At 49.9% G+C, this 17,551-nt stretch overlaps 1 protein-coding gene across 1 annotated transcript in view; it reads left to right on the forward strand.

Moving 5' to 3' along the window:
• Positions 1–5,228: 5,228 nt before the first annotated feature.
• The window catches only part of Ppp6r1 (protein phosphatase 6 regulatory subunit 1), a 29,916-nt gene continuing 17,593 nt past the window's right edge, over positions 5,229–17,551 (forward strand). The window contains exons 1-2 of the mRNA XM_008846669.2: positions 5,229–5,740; positions 16,468–16,700. Of these exons, the coding sequence (XP_008844891.1) occupies positions 16,474–16,700 (227 nt within the window). The 5' untranslated portion in view covers positions 5,229–5,740; positions 16,468–16,473. The remainder of the gene's footprint in view (positions 5,741–16,467; positions 16,701–17,551) is intronic.

A 17,551-nucleotide genomic window follows, 5' to 3' on the forward strand; every position in this document is an offset into this window, starting at 1 on the left:
TCCACTTTGTCCTTGAGAAGGCTCTTGGGGAAGACAGGAGGTGTGAGTTTAGAGAACTCCTAACAAGCACCCTGCTTTTGGCATCTCTTGTCTCCTTGTGCTGGGACCATCTAGCTACATTTATTTATTTTGAGGCATGGTCTTACAGTGTAAGTCTTGACTGACCATGTAGATCAGGCTGGTCTCAAATTCACAGAGATCTGCCTGCCTCTGCCTCCCAAATACTGGGATTAAGGTCCTATGCCACCATGCTCAGTCCCTACCCCTTTTAAAAAAAATCTTTTTTATATGTATTTTTTTTCTTTTAAAGTACATTTTTTTAATTTATTTACTAAGTGTGTGTTGGGGGGGGGGCACGTGTGGAGGTCAGAGAACAGCTTGTGGGAGTGGTTCTCTCCTTCTACCATTTGGGTCCCAGGAATAGAACTCAGGTCATCAGGTTTGGTGGCAAGGGCCTTTTCCTGATGAGTCAGCCTGCGGTCCCCAGAAACAGAATCCCTGAATTCTCTTAAATTTGACTAGAGGTCCCAAGGTAGAAGCCATTTTCCCTCCTAGCAACCCTTGTGGCAGCATAGTCTTGTGACTGGCTCTGCCAATCAGAACTGACCAGAAGTCTCTGCAGGAACCAGGATGCCCCGGGAACATTCTGGCCTGGGAGTGAACAGATGCATCTGGCTTCTGAAGGGGTGTGTAGAGGCCCTGGTCCTAGATAGCCGCTAGTGATGGCGGCTGCTCTGTCCTAGGAACAGGCCTGTGGTTGGGTGTGGGCTTCGTTTGGACTGCAAAAGGCAAACTCTGGAGCCTTCTCAGAAATTTGAGGGGCATTTCCCCACCCCTTTAATAAGTTCCTAGTTTGGTTAAAGGTTTTATGTGAAGGTTAATCTTCACTGTCAAGTTGACTGGTTTTAGAATCACCATTGAAACGTAGCTCGACTGTGTCTATGAGGGTGTTTCCAGAAATACTTAACTGGAGAGAGAAAAGTCACTTGAATATGAGTGGCACTGTCCCATGGGCCGGGGTCCAAGAGAAAATAAAAAGGAAAAAGAAGGGGGCTGGAGAGATGGCTCAGCGGTTAAGAATACTGGCTTTTCTTGGAGAAGACCTGGATTTGAATCCCTGCACCCACATGGAGGCTAACAACTGTCCTGTCGGTAACTCCGGTTCCAGGGGATCTGACAGCCTCTTCTGTCCTCCGTGGACATTGCACAACATGGGTGCACTTACCTACAGGCAGATGCAATGGCCTACTCCCTCACACCTCTGCCATCATGATTTCCCCACCAGGACGGACTGTACCCCCAAATTATGGGCCCAAATAAACCCTTAGGTTGCTTTTTGTCAGATATTTTATCAGAGCAATGGGAAAAGTAACTTGCACCTTTTGTCATCACAACCAAGACTATTTTTTGAGACAAAGTTCTCATGTAATCTGGGATGGCTTTGAACTTTTGATCCTCCTCTCTCCACCTCCTAACTACTGGGATTACAGGCATGAGCTACCACATGCAATTGCAACCAAGATTATTGACATATTCTTTTTATTCTTATTTTTTATAAATTAAAAAATATTTTATTCTTTGTGTATGAGTGTATTGCCTGCATGTATGTGAGTGTACTCGTGCCGTGCAATGCCTCGGTGGTCAGAAGAGGGTTCGGAGTCCCCTGGAACTGGAGTTAAGGATGGTTTGTAGCCACCATGTGGGTGCTAGGAATTGAACCCGGGTCCTCTGCAAGAGCAGTCAGTGCTCTTAACTGCTGAGCCATCTCTCTAGCCCCTTATTTTTATTTTGTGTCTATGAGTGTATTGCCTGCATGTATGTAAATGCACCCATGTTGTGCAATGCCCATGGAGGTCAGAAGAGGGTGTTGGATCCCCCAGAACTGGAGTTACAGATGGTTGTTAGCCGCCATGTGGGTGCTGGGAATCAACCCCAGGTCCTCTGCAAGAGCAGCCAGTGCTCTTAACTGCCGAGCCATCTCTCTAGCCCCTACTGACATATTCTTTTTCAAGAGGAAGTTGGTTTCAGGGTGGTCAATTTCTGGCTCTGTACATGTAGTGAGAATTCATGCCTAGACTAGACTAATCCTAAAACCCATGTTTCTCACACTAAAATTTATTTTTGGAGACTGGAGAGATGGCTCAATCTCTCAATCTCAACCCAAGTTTGAACCCCAGCACTCACATTGGGTAGCTCACATGTGCCTATAACTCCAGCTCCAGAGGATACATGCACACACACATAGGCATAAATATAAAATAATAAAACAAGTCTTTAAAAAAGAGTTTCAGTGTTAGGGGACTGAGTAGATGGCTCAGTTGGTAAACTGCCTACTATGCAAACATGATCACCTGAGTTCGGATCCCCAGAACTCAAATAAAAAGCTGGGCATGACCTGGCATGGTGATAGAAGTCTTTAACCCCAGCACTCAGGAGGCAGAGGTAGGTGGATCTCTGTGAGTCTGAGGCTAGTCTATAGAGAGAGTTTCAAGTCAGCCTGGGCACATCGTAGTGAGACCCTGTCTCAAAAACAAAAAAAAAAGACCCCCAAAAAACAAGCTAGGCACAGTGGTGTGTGCCTATAACCCCAGCATTGGAGGGGGATGGACAGTCATGACATGAAGATCCCTGAAAGTCATTGGCTAGCCAGCCAGTCCAGCCAAATTGGTGAGTTTCCAGTTCACTGAAAGACTCTGTTAAAAAAAAATAAAGGCCGAGTGTGGTGGCGCACACCTTTAATCCAAGCACTTGGGAGGCAGAGGCAGGCAGATCTCTGTGAGTTCAAGGCCAGCCTGGTCTACAGAGCAAGTTCCAGGCAGCTGGAGACCCTGTCTCAAAAAGATCAAAAAAAAAAAAAAAAAAAAAAAAAAAAAAAAAAGAATGATTAGCATCAACCTGTGGCTTTCACATGCACACACACCTGCATGCACATGTGCATACTCACACTAACAAGGACACACGATATATACACAGATGGAAAGTGATCAAGAAAGATACTTGACCTCAGTTTTTGGCCTCCGCATGTGCATGTGCAGGTACACACACACATGCACACACACGCACACACACTCACCTGTACTAACATGTACAACATACACAAAGACTAAAAAGCTCCAAATCTAGCCGGGCATGGTGACCCATGCCTGTAAATCCCAGCACTTGCTAGGCAAAGGCAGAAGGATCCTCACAAGTTTGAGGTCAATCTGATGTACCTAATGAGTTCTAGGTCAGCCAGACCTGACACCGTCTCAACAACCAACCAAACAGGCTTGCTGGTGCATGCTAGCAATCCCAACACTCGAGAAGCAGGGGCAGAAGGCTCAGGAGTTCTAGATTATCCCTGGCTACATAGTGAGTTCAAGGCTAGCCTGGGATCCTTGAGACCTTATGCATCAGCTACTTTTTGTTGCTGTGATAAAACACTATGACTAAAATTGACTTCATGAAAGAAAGTTTATTTTGGTTTATGGTTCCAGAGGGAGAGCCCTAATTGTGGGGGAGGTGTGGCAGCAGGTGGCCAGAGCTGGAAGCTGAGAGATCACATCTTCAACCACACTCACAAAGTAGAGTGAACTGCATGTGGGGGTGAGTCTGTAAACTCTTAAAGCCTTGTCCCTAGTGACATACTTCCTCTGGCAAGGCTGTACCTCCTAAAGGTCCCATAACCTTTCCAAACAGCACCACCAATTGGGGATCAAGTATTCAAATACCTGAGCCTATCTGCTTGCCACTAAACCTGATGACCTGATTGGATCTCCAGGACTCATGGTGATGAAGAGAACTGACTTCTGCATGCTATCTTCTGACCTCCACACTTACACCGTGGTACATGCACACCACATAGGTAGATAAAACAAACATATGTAATGAAAATTAAAGACACAAGATGAAAGAAGAGAACAGAGTGTTGGGGATGCAGCTCAGTTGGTAGAACGTTTGTCTTAACATGCACAAAGCCCTGGGTTCAATCCCCAGCACCCCATAAACCAAGTGTGCTTGGAGCATGCGGGTAATCCCAAGTGGATGGCAGAGACAGAAGGATCATTGGGGTTTGCTAACTGCCAGCCTAGTTCCAGGTTCAGTGAGATACTATCTAAAGAGACTAAGGCGGAAGGCAATAGAGCAGGATACTGACTGGATGACCTCCTTTGGCCTTTACTTGCAGACCACACATACACACACATATACAACGCACAAACACACAAAGAAAACCATCCTCCCCTACATGGTCTGAGACCACCCTGGACTTCATAAGGCTCTGTCTTTAATAATAATTTTAAAAAGGTGGAAGGAAAAGCTCAGCAAACCTGAGGAGACAACCTGAGACCCTTGATTAGACTGGGCAGTGACTGACCCCTTCCCTTCCACAGTTCCATCTCTCTCTATCTATATATGGGCTTTTCTACCCCATATACAGAGTATTCAATTGTTTCTTGATGTTGAGCATGCAACTTGCTTTGACTAATGAATGGTGGAAGGCCTGGGGCCGCCACAGACTTAAAATATAGCAACACATTTAGGCTTGGTCCCATGTCTACTTTTTCTTATGAGATGGTGCTCTGGGCACTGGGACACACAGGGTGTGGTTTCAGTGTTACCAATTTTCACTTTATGCAAGTGGTCTGTTATACAGCACTAGCTATCTGATACAAGGACCAAACCAATAGCATGTGGGAAGAATACATTAGAAGTGTCAGGGTGCAGCAGACACAGGACAGAAAAGTCAACGCTATACTCTAAGAGATCCACTCCCCGTTTTGAAGAGAGGAAGCTTTATGCAGCTACTGGCAACAGTCAAGACGTGGCCTGGGCAAAGACCGGAGTGAGCAACGAAGTCAGTTAGAAAGCCCCCGGTAGCGAACCTGGTGGAACAAAAGCACCCAGCTTCGGCGGAGGAGAAAAATCGGAATGGATTCTTCTGCTTGGAGGAGACGGAATAGCGAACTGAGGTCCTAAGGGACCGAGCGCGGCCAAAATTCCTGGAACGGAATATTCACTGAGTTTTGGAATGGAGTCTTAGAAACTAGGTTGCCGGGGTGCCGAGGCGCTTGCGCGCAGCGAGCAGTCCGGGTTTATTTAGGGAGAGAGCGTTGGCAACGGCCGGCGCAGGCGCACAAGGGACGGCGGAGTTCCGGGTGGGCGGGGCCGGTACGCCGGAGCCCAGAGCGCACGCGCACTGCGGGGCGGACCGCGCGGAGTCGGGGCCGGGAGGGTGGAGCCTCCCTGGCGTCCTCCCGCGCTCGGGGCATTGTGGGACAGTGGCGGAGCTCGCCGGGCGTCGGAGGCCCTGAGGCGGACTGCGGGGCCAGGGGGAAGATCCGGCAGGCTTCAGGGAAGCCACGGTTGAGGCGGCGGGCAGCGGGGCTGCGTGTGGCTCTGCGGTCCGTGGCGGCTGCGGGGAAGGCGGCTTTTTTTTTTTTTTTCCCGTGTCCTGCTGGTGCCGGCTGGTGTGTGGAGGGGAACCCCGGGGCCACTTCCCTTGGCGTTCCTGCTCCGAGGCGCCTGCGCGGGGGGCCTCGCGGCTGCCTGGACGCGAACCCCTAGCTTGTCGCTCAGCGGTGAGGCCGGGGTGTTTCCCCACTCCGCCAACCAGAAGGGCCCGCGAGCCCCAGCCCGCCCCGGCGCCTACGCGGCCGCCCCATCTAGCCGGCCCCGCGGCAGGGCCGGAGCCGCCGGCGGCGGGGCGGCGGGGGCGCCCCGATGAGCCCCGAGTGCGAGGAGCCGCCGCCCCCCCGCGCAGGTGAGCCCCGAACCCGGACCGAGGCAGCCGTCCCGGCGTGCACTCCCCCCCGCCCCCCGGCGAGTCTCAGCCCCATCCGCTAATCTAGTCCCTTGTCAGCGTCGCCAAGTCCATTTCCTCCCACCCAGGCCTCTGTCTCTACCGCTCTGTCTTCAGTCCGGGGGGCGGATTCCCATGTCCCTTCTTTACCCTCTTCCTGCAGCCCACCCACTCCATGTCTTCTCCCCGCGACCCACATCACCTCCACCTGTCATCCTCTGACTCAGCTCTCTTGGGACTCTTGGGGCCCATTCCCCGGTCGGCACCTTCCTCCCCCTTTGCACACCTTCCTCTTTTCTTCCTGCCCTTCCACTCTTGCCAACCTTCATGGACTCTTGAACTCTGATTGTCATCCTCTGCCAGAAGAAGCAGGCTTTTCCTTCACCTTGGCTGTTGACTGTTCGGTCCTGGCTGTCCCACCCCGGCTGTCCCGCCCGTGGCTGACTCTCGCTGCTTGTGGGGAGGAGGCACTTGGGGAGTTACGGCTGGGTGCTACCATTGTGACATGAGGCCTTGCTGAGGACAGGGCTTTGGCTGCTTGGTGCTGGGGCCATGAGGGAATGGTCAGCCAAAGAGTCGGGTCCATACCCCAGGGAGACAAAGGCAGAGTTGGACAGTCACAATCACTGTGTGTTGTGATGGTGGTAACCCAGGGCGCTGTGGCAGGAGGCCGCAGAGTGGGAGAGACGGGTGAGACTGGCCGGATGGGTGGCTTTTTCTGTCTAGGAAGGCTGAGTAGGAGTTAACACATGGAGAGTGGGAAGAAGGGCCTTCCGGGTGGAAGAAACAGCACGTGCAGATATGTGAAGGTGGGAACGCTGGTCGAGCCAGGAGGAATCCGTGGGATTGAGTGGGTTGACTACAGAGGCTTTGAGAGTGGAGGGGGCAGAATGGCTGTGCTGGTGCTGGGATGTCTGTGACCTCATTAGGGGCCCTGTCTTGTCTGTTTTGGGTGATGGTGCTTGGGAACCAACCTAGGAGCATGCTGGGCAAGTGCCCCTCTACCTCAGAGCTAGAGCCTGAGCTGCCTCCTCCAGAACCTGAGCCTCCACCTCCGCTTTGGAGACAGGATCTTACTAAGTTATTGAGGCTTGCTTTGAACTCTGCAGAGTCCAGTCAGGCCTTGAACTCGCAATTGTTCTGGCTCAGTCTTCCAAGTAGCTGGGAGTACAGGCCTGTGTAACCTGGCCCAGCTGGCTGGGGTCTTTTTTGATCCCTCTTATGTATAGAGGTGTCTGTTCTGAGGCCGTTGCCTTAACACCTGCCTGGAAAGCAAGATGTTTCTGGAAAGGAAGCTGTGTTGTCTGTCAGATGTGGTACTGGGGTCAGAGTTGTAAAATGGCAGTGGGCTTGCTTGCAACCCAAGGATGAAGTTCTGTCAGCATAAGACGAATGTTGCAAGGACTGGATTGCTTGAGAAACATACTAGGAGTGTTTTTTATATGCATTCCGTGTAGCACTGTGTTCAGTTCACATAGACTCACTCGCTGCACTCTGCCACATAAACTCAGTAGGGGTGGGATGGAGTTGGAGTTGTCTTCTGTTTAAAATGCTGTTCTGTGGTGTTCTTTTTAAATTTTTGTCTAACACGAATTATTTTGCCCAGGTTCAATGACTTAACTCTACTTTTGGGATTGGAATAATGAAGAAGCCTTTAGAACAAAAATTTTGTCAGCTAGACCTAGGTCTGAGTCCTGACTCTTGCTTTTCCAAGTGGTGAGTCCTTGGACAGGTTACACAAGTGTTCTGTGCCTCCTCTTCTGTAAGTAGGGGTGACAGCAGTGCTGTCCGTGGTAAGAGGGGATTGAGAGGGTGGTTTTGGGGATTGAGTGCAGTGTTTGTAGATGTCTGTACGGAATGCAAGGCACAGCAAGTGCACCAGAATCAGCAGCTCTTAGGATTAAGATCTGATTTACAGTAATACATTTTGGTGGTTCTAAGTAGGTGTGATGTGTCCCCTAGGTGGGGTGTGGCATTGTTGGGAGACCTTTATTTTTGGTTGTCACAACTGGAAGGCAGGAGCAGGTATATGACCAGCATCTGTCTAGTGTATGGATATCATAGTCAGGGATGCTGGTCAGAGTCCTGTAATGCACAGGACAGCCCTGAATGTCATTAATTTGGGGAGAACTCTAGCTTTAATCCTTGAGTATTTTGTGTCATTTGGGCTTGTGTGTTGTGTGAGCTAATATGTATTTTGATTTACATTCATCTTGTGGTGGTTTACTTTGGTTGGGTCATGTGGCATTTTTTTCCATTAGAGGAAAACCTCATTTGCGCACACACACACACCTTTTTTTTTCTTTCCCTCCTTTGGGATCCCTGGCCAGGTGACCTTCACTGATCATTTTCCCTCTGGCTCCAGTTTTCATTAATCCAACAACTAGCTTTTTTTTTTTTTTTTTTTAAAGCCAGTGTTTTATAGTCCCTTCTGATCTTGAGCGCACCATGTAGCCAAGGATGACCTTGAACTTCCAGTCCTCTGCCTTTGCTTCCCAAGTGCAGGGATGCCAGGGATGCCTTATTGATCCTGGTTTATGTAGTATACTGCATTCTAACTCAGGGCCTCATGCATACTAGGCAAGCACTCTGCCAAATGAGTTGCATCCCTAGCCTTCAGTAAGTTCCTTTAGTTTGTACCTGGTGTTATATGTAGATCCTGGGCATTTCCAGGAGGTAGCAGGTGCCTGAACAGTGTTATCCTTTCACAAAGCTGAGACTCAGATGCTGTTGTAGGGCGACCAGGGGATGTTATGGAAGGAAGCTTGGCAAGGCTTCTTGGAGGAAGTGGTGTCTGTATCAAGAGACCTTGAAGACCCTAGGAGGAGGTAGACAGACTCAGAGCTGTAGGGTGGGTGGAGGGAACAGCCCAGCCCTTCTGAGAGCAGGGAGTTGAGGTGCAAGTGTGGAGGGCCTCTTAGACTTGCTGCAAGGGACAGGTGAGAGGCCTGGGTGCTGTGGTAAGAGGGAATTACCCAGCTTAGTGGGGATACACCTATGCCAGACCAGGGTTTTCCCTTTGCACATCAGTTTTATGACTCTACAGGAAGGGCTGCCTTACAGTAACCCCATCTATGAGTTATTTCCCTGGTCAGAAAATTGAGGCTCAGTGGGGTCACGTTCTTAGTTAGGCTGCACAGACTTCATTTTAGAGAGATAAAATTGCTGGCTGGTCAGGTGCAGTGGTGCGTGCCTCCGATCTTAGCTACTTAGGAATCCAAAGCAGGAGGATTGCTTGAGCTCAGGAATTTGAAGCCAGTTGTGACCAAAAAAAAAAGACTTAGGTCTTTTTAGTTTAAAGGCAGGATTTTACTGTATACGTAGCTCAGGCTAGCTTCAGCTTCCTGAGTACTGGGATTATAGGTATGTACCATCAAGCCTGGTTTCCCTTTCTGTTTTTCTAAGGGTAGTTTCAAATCTTTCAGCAAACTCTTCCCGCCCCCACTTTTTAAAAAAAAAATATTTATTTTTTGTGTATGAGTGTGCTGCCTGCATGTTTGTGAGTGCACTCGTGTCATGCAATGCCTCGGAGGTCAGAAGAGGGCTTCAGATTCCCCTGGAACTGGAATTAAGGATGGTTTGTAGCCGCCATTTGGGTGCTGGGAATTGAACCCGGGTCCTCTGCAAGAGCAGTCAGTGCTCTTAACCGCTGAGCCATCTCTCCAGCCTCATCCTTTTTCCCCTTTTAACCCAAAGTAACTCCTTACTCCTGGAGTACTAAGTGTGAACCTTCAAGTCTGCTCCCCCGTCCTTGGCTTTCTAATGACTGCTGACTCTGGGGTTGGGTCAGAGCTGCCTCTTGGCCTAGGAGAGTGGTTCTGAGGTCAGGGTTAGGCCCCTGGTTTGTTCTCTTACTAGGGTCCTACGCCCCAGGCTTTCCTAAGCTGTGGGAAAGTCCCAGCACCCAGGGGCTCCTTCTCCAAGTGCTTGTCCCCTGTGCCTACTTAACCAGGGCAGTGGTGGTGTGTTCTGAAGTCATGCACTGTGGGGCCTGGCCACAGCTGCTTAGGTGGTTGTTACCTTCTCTGCATCCTTGGAATTGAGTGTCCCAAACCCCTTTTCCAGATTTGGCCAAGAGTTGACTGTGGCATTAAGCTAGAGGCATGAGGTTTTGTCTCAGATTCACTCAGCCTTTTAAGGAGCTAGCAGGCCTGCTGTTGGTCATGGGGGTTTTCTCCCCTCCTAGAACATCCAGCTGGCCTTGTGGGCCTGTCCTGATGCTGGAGCCTCTGCTGAGACTTGGTGCAGCTCAGGTGGCTCTAGTGAACGCTCTCCCAGAGGCCTTTCTGTCCCTGTCCTGCATTTCTAGATGGTTGAAGTCAGGGCAAGGGAGGAAGGATTGGCAGATAAAGAGCCTGTCCATAGGTTCCCTAGCAGGCAGATTGTTAGCCACGACAGTGGTGGCTGCAGCAACAGTGGGGACAGTGTAGGAACCACAGTGAGGCCCTGTCTGAGCCAGGGAGGGAGAAGGTCCAGGGCCTGGCAGGCTCCTGAGAAGGAACTGGTGTCAGAGACCATAGAACAACAGCAGAACAAGAAGCCAGAGGTGACAGTGGTGGCAGCACAGAGGCAGAGGTGACAGTGGTGGTGGCACAGAGGCAGAGGTGACGGTGGTAGAGCACAGAGGCAGAGGTGCTTTTTGTTTCTGATGGCTTTCTTGCTTATTTATAATTCTCCTTCCGTTAGCAGCCAGTCTTGGTTTTCAAACCGTCTCTAAAACCAGTGGTAGTCACTTCCGTTTTCTTGAGCTTACTGAAAATTGTAAGGTGGGGGTGGCGGGGTGTGTGTGCTGAGTATCTAAATGCTCTGAGGAGAAGCACTTGTCATTTGGGCAAATGTTGAGTCTCCTCCTGCTTTTCTGTTTTAAGTGCTGTCACCCTTGGTGTAGTGACTATCTCCTTCCTACATGTCCTGCTTCAGAGTATCTGGACATGGCCTCAGGGACAGCCTGGAAGGGGCTCCCCCTGTCATATCAGGACAGTTGCCTTTGATCAGCAGCTTTGCCTGATGGTCTGGATTTCCCAGGCTCATGTGGCGGCAACTGGATGCCACATGCACCCCATACTAGCCAGCACTTTCCTGATTTGTCCCAGTGGGCCCTAGCCCAGTTCTCTGGGAAACCAGCTTAGGGAAAGAAGCTTAGTCCATTCACTGAGGCAGGTGGTGAAGTTGGAGCAGGTGGTTTTGAGGGACCGTGGCCTGTGTCTTCTAAACAGGTGTCCTAGAAGTGAGTATATGGGCCTCAGCTGTGAGAATTTCTGCCCTCTGTCAGAATGCCAGGGCATGTGGTCTGGATTTAGCGTCAGTCTCTTGGTAACTGTGGTTCTCTTCCTTTGGACCCCTTCTCCAAATGGGATTTTGTTGTCAAATGGAAATGACGATAATTATTCTGTCTTGTCAGGAGACAAGATACTGAAGGGCCAGGTACCCAGGTTTTCCACAATGGTGGCTTGGCCTTGCCTCTGACCTCTCTCCCACTGTGGAGGAAGGCTGTTCTTTTCACCAAGTATAGCCCCACTTTATTACACTAATTTATTTACTTTGTGTGTGTGTATACGCATGTGTACAAGACTTGCATAGGTCTCTCTTCTCTCTTGTGGGTCTGAGGGATTGGATTCCAGTTGTTAGACTTGGAGGCGGATTGCCTTTACCTCTTGAGCCATCTTCTGGCCCTAAGCCCTATGCCCCTTCATTAAAATGGAAAATGTGTTACTAGTTCATAGAGGTGACGCTGCCCACTTCCCTCTGCATGGTACCCTGTGGGCTACCCCGACAGAAGCCTTGGCTTCTCATCAGTGAAGGCTTTCCATATTGACCATCTGCGAGTCTGCAAGAGCCTACCTGGTCCTCTAGCCTCTGGGCTCCTTTACAAACCCTCAAACTGCATTTGGCCACCACAGTGCTTTCAGCTGTGAGCCTGTTAATTGCTCTGCTCGGTGGTCCCTCTCCAGGCCTGGCTCAGGAGTTGACCTTCAGCTTTGTGGTAGACAGCCCTATATGAGGGTAGGCCATACTCTGGGCCTAGGTTGACATGGAGCACAAGCCTCCTGCTTCTGCCCTTGTGGAGGGCCCTGGCTTTGTGTCCAGAGTGTAGTCAGGACCGCCTACAGGCTTAGAGAGCTGTAATGGTCCATTTTAGTGAGACTCCACACTGCTTAGGTTCCTCACACCACACACCATGTAAACTAAACAAGGTGGGCTTACCTCAAGGATGTTGGGAGTGAAGGATGGAAAAGGGGTTCTGGTTGAGCTTCCCAGCCTTGGTGAGCCAGACAGTTGTAGGCCCAAGCCTGCCTCACTGTGGTGTCCGGGGGCAGCTTTTGTTTCTTTGTTAACAGTTTTGTTGAGATATAATTCATATACCATCCAGTTTATACATTTAAAGGACACAATTCATTTAGTTCTTAAGTCTATTCGTAACTTTGTGTAGTCATCACTACAATCAGTTTTATTTCATTCTATATTCTTTTTTTGCCTTAGAATTTTAACTTTGTTGGGTCTTAAGTGGCCTGGGCTGGTTTTGAACTTGCTATGTTGCTAAGATTGACTTTGAACATCCTGATCCTCCTGCCTAAGCCTCTTCAGTGCTGGGATTACAGGTGTGCACCACGGTGCCTGGCTCAATTTTAAAACTTTTTTTTTCTTTTCTTTAAATTCACCTAACAACTGTCTGTAACTCCAGTCCCAGGGGATCTGACAGTCTCTTCTGACCTCCGAGGGCATTGCACGACACGGGTTCACTTACCTACATGCAGGCAATACACGCATACACATAAAATAAAAATAATTAAAAAAAAAAAACCTCAAAAGAAATCTGCCCCCTTAGCAATTACTGTTTATTTTATATGTGTGAGTGCCTTGCCTGCATGTGTGTAAGTGTACCACATGCATGCAATGGCCACAGGTGCCAGAAGATCCCTTGGAACTAGAGTTAGGGATGGTTGTTAGCTGCCATCTGGGTGCTAGGAACCAAACCCAGATCCTCTACAAGAGCAGCCAGTACTCTTAATCACTGAGCCACCTCTTCAGCCCCTCGGGCAGCTTTTTGACCTGTCTGGTTTCCTTACTGCTGTTTGACACAGCCTCCTATGTACACAGGCTTCATGTACATCATGTTAAGTTGTTTTATTATTTATTTTTAGACAGGGTCCCTCTGCAACCCTAGCTGGCCTGGACTCACTGTGTAGACCAGGCTGGCTTCAGTCTCACAGAGATCCACCTGCTTCTGCCTCCCCAGTGTACCACCATGCCTGGCTCATGTTGAGCTTTTTTTTTTTTTTTTTAATAACTGAACTCAGATCCTCATGATTCCCCTGGCACTGGGGTTAAGGACGGACGGTTCATAGTCGCCATGTGGGTGCTGGGAATTGAACCCAGGTCCTCTGCAACAGCAGTCTGTGTTCTTAACCGCTGAGCCATTTCTCCAGCCCCGAGCTTTTTTTTTTTAACTTTAAAAAAAAATTATTTTTTATGTGTGTGTATTGCCTGCATGTAGGTAAGTGCACCTGTGTCGTGCAGTGCCCGCAGAGGTCAGAAGAGGCCGTTGGAGCCCCTGGGATTGGAGTTACTGCCAGCTGCCAGCTGCCATGTGGGTGCTGGGATTCGAACCCGGGTCTTCTGAAAGAACAACCAGTGTTCTTAACCGCTGAGCCATCTCGCCAGCCCCTCATATTGAACTTTTTTTTTTTAAAAAAATTATTTTATGTGAATGAGTGCATTGCCTGCCTGTATATAAGTATACCCATGTTGTGCAATGCCCAAATAGGCTAGAAGACAGTGTTGGATCCCCTGGAACTGGAGTTACAGATGGTTGTTAGCTGCCATGTAGGTGCTGGGGACCAAACCCAGGTCCTCTGTATGAACAGTAAGTGCTCTTAACTAGTGAACCATCTCACCAGTCCCCATATTGAATTTCTTGATGTTTTCCACATGTGGGCTTCGGCCGGAAATTAGCAGAGTCACGGTTAATGTGGCAGTTGCCCCTTGAGATTATTGTGGTCCCAGGTACACCCAGGTCAGGAAGTCTGCCCCTCCTTGCCCCTGCTTTCTATCAGTGTGCTTTATGCCTGGGGACTCACTTTTGTGTGCCAGTTTTCTCATCTGTGACAGTGGTTGGTTGGCCCCATTAAGTGGGATAGGAGGTGGAGAAGGGTCCCCCAGGAGGTCTGTACAGCATGTTGTTTCCTGTGAAACGGGTGCCTTCATCTTCCCTCCTCATGTGGGACAACACCTGCATCACCCCCCCCCCCGCCAGCCTATCCTGTTTGATACGGTACCTCCTCCTCTCTGAACGTCCTCCCTCTGTCCTTGAAGGAATGGGGCCAAGAGGTGGAAGTGGTTTTATTGTATCAGTTCCCTCACTGGCAGCCTCCTGCCTCAGGGCCAGCAGCCTTGTGACAACATGGGTTGGGGACCGGTGTGTCCTTGAGCATTTAATGTTTGTGAGTGCTTACCACTGCAGTGTGAGGTTCTGTGCCAGGTGCTAGCCCTGGGTGCTCTCAGTAACAGAGGAAGGTTTTGGAAGAGTAGTCTGAGCATATATGTTATAGGAGTGTCATTATTGTGTGGTAATGGTCTTTTTGGATAGTGGTAAGCTCCGTACAGGTCCCAGCATACTTCTCAGGGAAACCCAACAGAGCAAGTAGACAAAGGCAGGGCCTGGGGCTCGTTTAGCCATGCTGTTTGGGGAAGGCCCTGTGTAAAGAGAATGCTTAAGAGACTGGAAGGATGAGAAGAGTGGAAACAATGAAGAGCAATATGTCCAGGGCAAGTGAGGGTTGTAGCCCATGGAGGCTGGAAGAGCAAGGGTGGGCTTCCAGGAGGCCTTTGAGAGCAGCCGGAGGCCACTGGGGTGCTGACTGCCCCTTCAGCAAGCTCTAGCTGGCAGGCTATGGAGGATGAAGTCTTCTCCCCGGGGTCTGGCAGTCAGTCATGTTGCAGATCTGAGGGTCTTGGGAGACAGTCAAAGTCAGAGCAGAGGGGACATCTGGACCTGGAAGAAGGGTTGAGAGTCTGGAAGAGCATTATAGGAGAGGGACTGGTGTCTGTGTCCCGAGCTGTAGTCACCTCTGACTCTGATCTGTCCTGGCTTCATCCAAGGTGGCCTGGGCCAGCAGCAGCCTCTGCCTCAGGTAGTTGGGAGGTTGTTAGGAGGCAAGTGAGGAACAGAAGCTGTGGTCAGCACTTAACTGTAGCAAGAGTTCCTGTCCTTGGGCCAGGTGGCCTCTGAGGTCAGGGAAGTCTCCTGATTTGTTCAGGTTTCAGTTCTTCCATCCTGTGTGATGAGGTGATGACTGCTTTGATCAGGGCAGTTGTGGCTTGGGTGTGTGTACACAGTATGTGTTGCTGAATAAGCAGCCAGGTGTGCAGGTTGGTCTGTGTCAGTTGGAGCCTCATTGGCCTCCTGTGGGGAGTGATAGGTAAAAAGTAGCCGTATGACGAATAGGGTTGATCAGGAGAAAGCAGTTTATTAGCAAAGGAACACATGGGACAGATTCCCTTCCAGGCAGGGAAAATGTCTACTGGGGTCGTGAGCTGGGGTCTTTTTTAAGGGGGAGGCTTCTGCTTCCTGCAGAAGGTGGGAAGATTTTTTTTTTTTAAGTTGGGGATGTGGGAGAGCAGGACTCTTAAAACCTGTCCTCTTTAGAGATCAAAGGGGAAGCCTGCTGTGTTGGCCAAACAGTGGAGAAAAGTCTGCTTCTCTTGACTTCAAAGACCAAGGTGCTTATCAACTCAGTTTCCTTTTCTTAGGAGCTTGAGAAGTCTGTGAGACCCTGTTGGTGAGGGGGGCGGGGCTATCTGAACCTTAACAGGGTGCAATGCATCAGAGCAGGTCAGGGACTCAGAACAGTGGTGCCATAGGACTCTGTGTGCTAGTCTGTGCCGACTAGTCTCCTGCTGAAACTGTTTATTGACATGGGTTTCTTTGGGGGCCCTGCTTGGGACTATCCTGTCCTGGGATCCCCAACCCCAGCTTTTCCTCTTCCCTGTCCAGGGCCTGGGTGTGGGGTGATGAGAGGATGGTTAAGCTGTGTTTGTGTGTGTGGTGTCCAGGCAACAGCCACAGCCTGGAGATGAGCATACTTCCTCTCTTTCTGCTGCCACCACCCTATACCTCACAGGCGGCCTTGGGTGATTTGCTGGGTTGGGCAGCAGCTGTGCACTAAGAGGTCATGGAGCATTTAAATTTGTTCAACAAATAAAGTGAATCTGAAGTTAGAAGTTCAAGTGCTATCCTTGTCCAGATATAGGGACAGTGGACACAGGCTTGTGGGGGTGGGCTGAGGTCACTGCAGGGCTTTTGGCCTTTGTTTGCAGGCTGTGATCCACACTCAGGACTTCAGCAGGCCTTAGGCTAGAGTGGGGAGGACAGTTGACTTTGGTTGTGAAGTGACTTCTTAGACTGCAGGAGAGGAACTTGGAGGCAGAGATGGTGGGCTCTGGGTTCACTGGCAGGACTGGGTACTGGTCGAGGCATTGAGTATATGGGGTGGTGGCACTGAGCTGGTGGTAGCCACCACGCAGGACAGACTTGACCCAAGAGTGGAATCCATGCCTGGGGCCTGTGTACCCGGGTCGGGGACCCAAATAGGGTGCTTGGTCACTGTTGCTGTTCCTCATCCAGCAGGGGTTCCTAGATGTCAGGGGCTCCTAGAAGAGTGTGACATGTTGATTGTGCCCATGTGCAGGGCGCCATGTTTTGGAAGTTTGACCTGCACACAAGCTCGCACCTGGACACTCTACTGGAGAAGGAAGACCTGAGCCTGCCTGAGCTGCTGGATGAGGAAGACGTCCTTCAGGAGTGCAAGGTTGTCAACAGAAAGCTGCTGGACTTCCTGCTACAGCCACCCCACCTGCAGGCCATGGTGGCCTGGGTCACCCAGGAGCCACCGGCCAGTGGCGAGGAGCGGCTGCGCTACAAGTGAGCCCATCACTGTCCTCTGTGGTGGCTTTGGGAATGAGGAAGTGAGGTGGGGAGGGCTGTGCCCTTTGCAGGGTCACACAGCTTACCTGGTATAGATCCTCCACAGCCCAGTTCTTTATAAGTGTTATATGATGGGATTCTTTAGGCACAGCAAGTGCAAGGCCTTAGAAGAAGTCCTACTTGACCCTTCATTGAACCTCAACTAGGGGCATGTTTTCCCATACTCATTTCATAGTTAACCATTCCCCTATTTTTTCCTTCCTTTTAAAATATTGTCCTATTTATTTATTTATTTATTTATTTATTTATAATTACAATAGGATCTCCTGTAGCCCAGGCTGGCCTTGAACTTGTTATGTCAAGGACGATTTTGAACTCCTGTTTCCACCTTCCAAGTGCTGAGATTACAGGCATGATGCTTGACTTCTTCCTGTGTGTGTGTGTGTGTGTGTGTGTGTGTGTGTATGTGTAGGGCAATGTGCATGCATGGAGGTCATAGGACAAATTTTGGGAGTTAGTTTGCCTTCACCGTGTGAATTCTGGGGATTGAACTCAGGCCATCAGTCTTGACCATTGGCCCTCTGCCTAATTTTTTGAAACAGAATCTCACTGAAGGAGCTCAGCAGTTTGGCTAGACATGTTGCCTAGCAAACTCCAGGCATTTGCCTGTCTGTCTCCCCAGGGCTGGGATTACAAGCACACACCACTGCACCCAGCATTGTACATGAGTGCAGGGATCTGAACTCCAGTCCTTACATGCGTAGCAAGTGCTTTTCTGACTGAGCTATCTCCCCAGCCCCTTTTGGAGGTTTTTTTTTTAAATTAAACTTTAAAAAATTTATTTATTT

This window comes from Nannospalax galili, unplaced genomic scaffold, assembly GCF_000622305.1.
Source record: "Nannospalax galili isolate Female #2095 unplaced genomic scaffold, S.galili_v1.0 scaffold842, whole genome shotgun sequence".
NCBI classification, from domain to species: Eukaryota; Metazoa; Chordata; class Mammalia; order Rodentia; family Spalacidae; genus Nannospalax; species Nannospalax galili.